Raw genomic sequence first — 6,983 nt, 5'->3', positions numbered from 1 at the left:
CTTCAAAATTAATCCTCACAATATTTTTTTCCCATCATATAACAAGCCGGCCTAAAGCAGTTGATGCCATACGGTCACCAGTCAGCCATAGTTATATTTTTTTATAGGTCAAATTTAATGAGTTGAATCAGACAATAAATAAATAAATAAATAAATAAAACAGCATTAAAATACTTTTGAAATATTTTTGAGTTATTAAGTTTGAAAGAAATTCATTTATTCTCAAATTTCTTGCCTTAAAAATTCGACATCCCAATGTTTTGAGGATTCTGTTTCAACAATTTGAAAAGTCACTTTTTATTTGTATTTCTTCATATTTGTTTACAGTTTCTCACTTTCTCACAATTTTTGTGTTTACAAAGCTTCAATTTTGCTTCGACCAATCTGCACATTATTCAAAGCTGAGGGCTGGCTACCATTGCCGCAAATTACTGCATATTTCTTCGAGCTTCAAAAGCTGAACTTCTAAACTGGCAAGAACACATTGTTACTCACTCATGATAATCTTCATCATCCTCATCTTTCTCAAATCCTTCTTCATGCTCTCTAGGAATATAGCCTTCTTTCACCAACTCCCATATTAATAAACGCAAAACTGAGTACATGACTTCTCCTCCATGACGCAACACGTCAACATCACTGAAAATAAATATTTGATTCTTGATACCAATCCAACTGCATTCACTTACTCTTTTCACTCCTCTTTCCTCCATCATCTTCCACATCCAAGCCATGCTTTCCCACATGCCTCTTCTCCCATACATCCGACCCAATACAAGGTATGGTAAAGAGAACTCAGGTTCAAACTCCATCATCTTCTCAGCAACCTTTTCTGTGAAGCTCAAGTTCCCATGAATAATGGAAGCTTCGAGAAGCAGGCCTAAAATAGATGCATTCGGCTTGAAAGGCATTGTTTCTATAATTTTCATTGCCTCCCCCAACCTCCCAGATCTCCCCATCATATCCACAGCACAAGCGTAGTGCTCGAGACCACATTTGATTCCATGTACTTCTTCCATTGAGTACAGTATCATCATTCCTTCACAGACCATTCCCCCATGGCTGCAAGCAGATAATACACCGAGTAAAGTGATTCGATCTGGCTTGATACCACTTTCGAGCAGTTGCTGAAATTTTTGCATACTTTCTGCTGCCTGCCCGTTCTTTGCCAAGCCCATAATCATTGTGTTCCAAGATATCAGGTCCTTGAAAGTCATTGAAGAGAAAATTTTGGTGGCAGATCCGACTGAGCCCAATTTCATGTACATATCAACTAGAGCAGTTGAAATGATTAAATCTGCCTCCATACCCAATTTATGAACACAGCAATGGATCTGCATGCCCTGATCAGGCAATCCAAAGCAAGAACTTGAGCTCAAAAGGCTTGTAAAGGTAAACTCTGTCGGCCTAACATTCCTACTAACTGCCATTACAAAGAGCTTCAGTGCTTCGTGGACAAAACCAGTTTTTGCGTAGGCTGATGCCATGGAGTTGAGCGTTGCAGAGTCCCATATCTCCATTTCTTCGAAGAGCCGAATGGAATCATTCAATCTGTCACATTGGGAATACATGTCAATAACAGCGCTAGAAACTATAGAATTTGAAAGGGATCCGAACTTGAAGCATCTGCACAAGAGCTGCTCACCCTTGCCCAAGTCCTTAAGGTCGGCACAGATGCTAATCATGGCTGAAATGCTAAACTCGTCAGGTGAGAATCCAGAAGCCCACATGCTTCTGAAACATTCAAAAGCAGAGCTTCCATGGCCAGAGTTGCCGAAAGCTGATATCATGGAGTTCCATGAAATGGCATCCGGATTCTCCAATCTCCAGAAAACAGAGTAGGCATAGTCAACAAGGTGGGCCCTTTCATACATTTTGATAAGAGAATTTCCAACCACGACACTGGAAGAATCAAAGCCACAACGAACAGCATTCCCATGAACCTGCTTAGCTTGCAGTTGGGTGAATACGCAGGATGCAGAAATAGAAATGGTATAGGCGTTACCTCTCAACCCAAGCCTCCGCATTGCGTATAAAGCTGAAAAAGCAGCGTCGAAGTGGCCGTTGCCGGCATAGCCAGAAATGATCGTGTTCCAGCTTACAGTATCTCTTTCAGGCATCTTATCGAACGCCTTGCGGGCGTCAGTCATTTGACCAGCATTTGATAAAGCGTTAACTAGGATGTTCCAAGTGAAGATGTTCTTGACGGGAATGTCGTTGAAGAATCGAAAAACGGAGAAGAAGGTCCCAAGGCAGGAGTAGAGATGGAGGAGGCGATTACCGAAGAAAGTGTTGCGGTGTAGACCGAGCTTAAGAAGGCGGGCGTGAATGGCATAGGCGTTTGGGAGAGAGCTGAAGGAGAGGCCGCGGTCGATTAGGAGGGAATACGAAGAAGACGATGTGACATTGTTAAGGTTACTCGTCCGAGAAGGAGATGTCATCGGCTTTAAAGAGCTGGCGTTGGAGGCCGATACCCATTTGTGTTATTGGATTCGATTCTGCCACTTCAACGCTCAGAGGGTTAGGCATTCTTAGTCGATTAAATCTGGACGACGCGTATTATAGTGCAAGGCATTTCACAGGTACGGGATAAAGGCCATGACAGGCGGTCTAGATGGGCTCAGTTGACTCGGGTCAAATAGGAAGGACTAGATTGGGCTAATCAAACTCAGCTATTGATGTCTTTAGAGATTAAATTTTTTCAAATGGGTATCTTATGAAACTAAACTTGTTGATTTTAAGTTCACTTAAATGTTGTGCTGAATCTAAATTTAATAAAGTATTGCTAGAAAAAAAGAGATATGCTAATTATATCTCGTTAACTATATGAGATGCATTAGAGATTTCCGAAAAAAAGATGAGCTCACATATAGGTGCTGATTGATTTGGTGCAATCTAATTTACAAGTAAGATAGACTTTATTAGCCAGTTTTTTGTCTCGAGCTTAACATGAATGATTTGGGGATATGAGTAGGCTTGGATTTACTTATTATGTGTTGTGAAATTGTTGTTGGGATTTTGATAAACAGTGAGTTTGAGTTTGCCATAACTTCAAAATCTGGTGGATGATGAGAGAGGAAGAGAAGAAGGTAAAAGTCGGGAAAACTTTACTTGTTTTCTTTATTCATGCCATAAAACTTAAAAGTATTTATAGGAATACCGAAAAATTCTAGACTCCTAAATAGTTTATTAACTTAAATGACTCATAAAAATATATTTACGTCAATCCCGAACCTATATAATCCCATATTATAGTAGATCACAAAGAATTAAAGAAAAGTAGATGAAGAGAAATATCATTCATTTACACTATGACAAGCATGCTCACCTTATCATATGTATTAATTTTTTTTTTCACCCAAACCCTAGGTTCATTAATTTACCATTAAGATTCATAATAAGACCTCAAAATTATATACAATGCATGTGAGCTTAAATATTTTATTTACACAAGTCATAATGATACAACGTTAAAAGAAACTACAACATTCACATATTTATAATTACATTATTATTGCTTTTACAAAATAGTACTTATAATATTCATAGTCATATCAAATTTATTTCATTAGTTAATTTCTTTTGTTTGAAATGATCAATATATATATACACACGATATGAGTAAGCATAAAGGTCTATAGGATACAAAACCCCTATGAAATAAGAGTAAGCATATCGAATTGCATTATTATCAAATTCATAAAAAATAAAAAAATAATATTTTTTAAATCTCTTTAATCAATTTAAATAAAACTATAAAATTATATGATATATGAAAAATAATATAATTTCTTTTAAATGTTAAGGTTACTCGTCCGAGAAGGAGATGTCATCGGCTTTAAAGAGCTGGCGTTGGAGGCCGATACCCATTTGTGTTATTGGATTCGATTCTGCCACTTCAACGCTCAGAGGATTAGGCATTCTTAGTCGATTAAATCTGGACGACGCGTATTATAGTGCAAGGCATTTCACAGGTACGGGATAAAGGCCATGACAGGCGGTCTAGATGGGCTCAGTTGACTCGGGTCAAATAAGGACTAGATTGGGCTAATCAAACTCAGCTATTGATGTCTTTAGAGATTAAATTTTTTCAAATGGGTATCTTAAGAAACTAAACTTGTTGATTTTAAGTTCACTTAAATGTTGTGCTGAATCTAAATTTAATAAAGTATTGCTAGAAAAAAAGAGATATGCTAATTATATATCGTTAACTATATGAGATGCATTAGAGATTTCGGACAAAAAGATAGAGCTCACATATAGGTGCTGATTGATTTGGTGCAATCTAACTTACAAGTAAGATAGACTTTATTAGCCAGTTTTTTGTCTCTAGCTTAACATGAATGATTTGGGGGATATGAGTAGGCTTGGATTTACTTATTATGTGATGTGAAATTGTTGTTGGGATTTTGATAAACAGTGAGTTTGAGTTTGCCATAACTTCAAAATCTGGTGGATGGTGAGAGAGGAAGAGAAGAAGGTAAAAGTCGGGAAAACTTTACTTGTTTTCTTTATTCATGCCATAAAACTTCGAAGTATTTATAGGAATACCGAAAAATTCTAGACTCCTAAATAGTTTATTAACTTAAATGACTCATAAAAATATATTTACGTCAATCCCGAACCTATATAATCCCATATTATAGTAGATCACAAATAATTAAAGAAAAGTAGATGAAGAGAAATATCATTCATTTATACTATGACAAGCATGCTCACATTATCATATGTATTAATTTTTTTTTTTCACCCAAACCCTAGGTTCATCAATTTACCATTAAGATCCATAATAAGACCTCAAAAATATATACAATGCATGTGAGCTTAAATATTTTATTTACACAAGTCATAATGATACAACGTTAAAAGAAACTACAACATTCACATATTTATAATTACATTATTATTGTTTTTACAAAATAGTACTTATAATATTCATAGTCATATCAAATTTATTTCTTTAGTTAATTTCTTTTGTTTGAAATGATCAATATATATATACACACGATATGAGTAAGCATAAAGGTCTATAGGATACAAAACCCCTATGAAATAAGAGTAAGCATATCGAATTGCATTATTATCAAATTCATAAAAAATAAAAAAATAATATTTTTTAAATCTCTTTAATCAATTTAAATAAAACTATAAAATTATATGATATATGAAAAATAATATAATTTCTTTTAAAATCTTAATGAATAATTTTTATGCATAAATTTTATATTTCATATGGTAAAATGTATTATATTTAAATTATAATACACATAAAAAATAGTTAAATTATTAATTGATTGGCTATCTTTCGTATCATATCATTTTATTAACATAGTTATCGCTACACGGGATTTTCTTCATTATGAATAGGATCATCATCCTACTACTCCTAAGAATGATATTCATCTCAAATTATTTATAAACTTTACTCAACCTCATGCATAATCATTCATTCTCCTTTACAACATATAAAGAGCTTTTTGCACAATCTCTTTAAATGATTTTAGATAAACTCATCAAATTCTCATATGGGGATGATCATTGAATGTACCAAACCATAAAGCATGTATTTGACCATTTTTTAATTATGCACATATATTTCAACCATTTATGTACCTTTGTCACTTGTAAAATATGTGTACATAAATAAAATGATGCACGTAAATAATTTATTGTTTTTGCTTAAAATTATGTATATTTAAATTAGTAACCACATCATAAGTAGTCCATGCTTATGTATAAATTATGTACAATAATGCACATGTTGAAATAATCATAATATAAGTCTATAAAAAATTTAACCGAAAAGTCATATTTATTTCCAATGGATCAAGGCTAAAAGATATCATCGTCAAATGCGACGAACATGGGTCAAATTGTCGTCGAAACTTTCTGTCGTAATTTTTGGCCCAAGTTTTACATTCCGTCCTCCTGTTGGTGGCCATATCAAAGATTTCAGGAGAAAATTCATTGGAAAACCTGTAGCATCCTTACAAAAATTGCAACAAACATTTTAAACAATGATAGAATAATGTTAATAATAATAAAGAAGATATCCCTTTAAAATATAAATCTCACAAACGTTCAAATATCATTGTTGTAAGCATAAATAATTCAATTCACAAACATAAATCTCACACCGATGTATTACACACATTCAAAATCAGTTTTCCAAACATCATTTGAGACTTACACATAAAGCTGATAAAAAATTCCAAGAAATGTAAAAATCTAATATAATCATCTTCTGTGTCTTCACTCTCCTCAAACTCAGGCTAAGGTTGTTGACCCTTCTTCTTTCAAATTTTCTTTGTGTACATAATCATAGTTTTGTCTGTATCTCAGATTGTTGCATCAATATGTTAGCTTGTATTTGTCTTATATCCTCTATCTCCTTGGAATGAGCAGTCGCCTTTTGGCTCACAATCTCCTCAATTTCACTATTATCAAATGATGCTGAGCTAGATAGGTTTGTCTCATATGGATATACCTAGGAGCCTAATCCACACACCCTCCCCTTTTGCCTCCCTCCCATAGCCTATGACCACATGTGGTACTTAGAGTACTTTTTCGATCATGAAGGTGATCTCTCAATAGTAGAAGACTGACTCGCCCGAATTCATTTAAAATTATTGTGCAAGAGATGAAGTCCATGAAAATTCATTAAAATTTGCATATTAATCATGAATACTATTGATTATTTGGTACTCACATGAGCTTTCTTTGCTTTCTGATCAATCCACTAATGATCAACTTGTTGTTGATGTGTTCATTTATGCAACTCTAACAGTGTAAGCTCTCTACCAAATATGTCTTTTTGCAAGAAAATCTAGTTAAAATAATAAACATATATGTGTAAAAAGAGGAATAATTAACTAGTTGTCATTTACCGAAAATTACCGGTGGATAGTCCGCCAAAAAATCTACCATAATTTCTTTCGGTGATCCATAAATTTCATGCAGTATATTAATCTTTATTAGTAATT

The 6,983-nt window shown here is 34.0% G+C and overlaps 1 protein-coding gene across 1 annotated transcript; it reads right to left on the bottom strand.

Annotated features, from left to right (window-relative positions):
- Positions 1 to 331: 331 nt before the first annotated feature.
- Positions 332 to 2,640, bottom strand: LOC110100353 (pentatricopeptide repeat-containing protein At1g43980, mitochondrial). Its single transcript, XM_020827803.2, has one exon. It carries the CDS (start codon positions 2,439 to 2,441, stop codon positions 492 to 494), a length of 1,950 nt encoding a protein of 649 aa, XP_020683462.2. The 5' UTR covers positions 2,442 to 2,640; the 3' UTR covers positions 332 to 491.
- Positions 2,641 to 6,983: the final 4,343 nt, after the last annotated feature.

The sequence above is a fragment of the Dendrobium catenatum genome, unplaced genomic scaffold, assembly GCF_001605985.2.
Source record: "Dendrobium catenatum unplaced genomic scaffold, ASM160598v2 fragScaff_scaffold_763, whole genome shotgun sequence".
Classification (NCBI taxonomy): domain Eukaryota; kingdom Viridiplantae; phylum Streptophyta; class Magnoliopsida; order Asparagales; family Orchidaceae; genus Dendrobium; species Dendrobium catenatum.
This window is presented reverse-complemented; position numbering and strand designations above follow the sequence as displayed.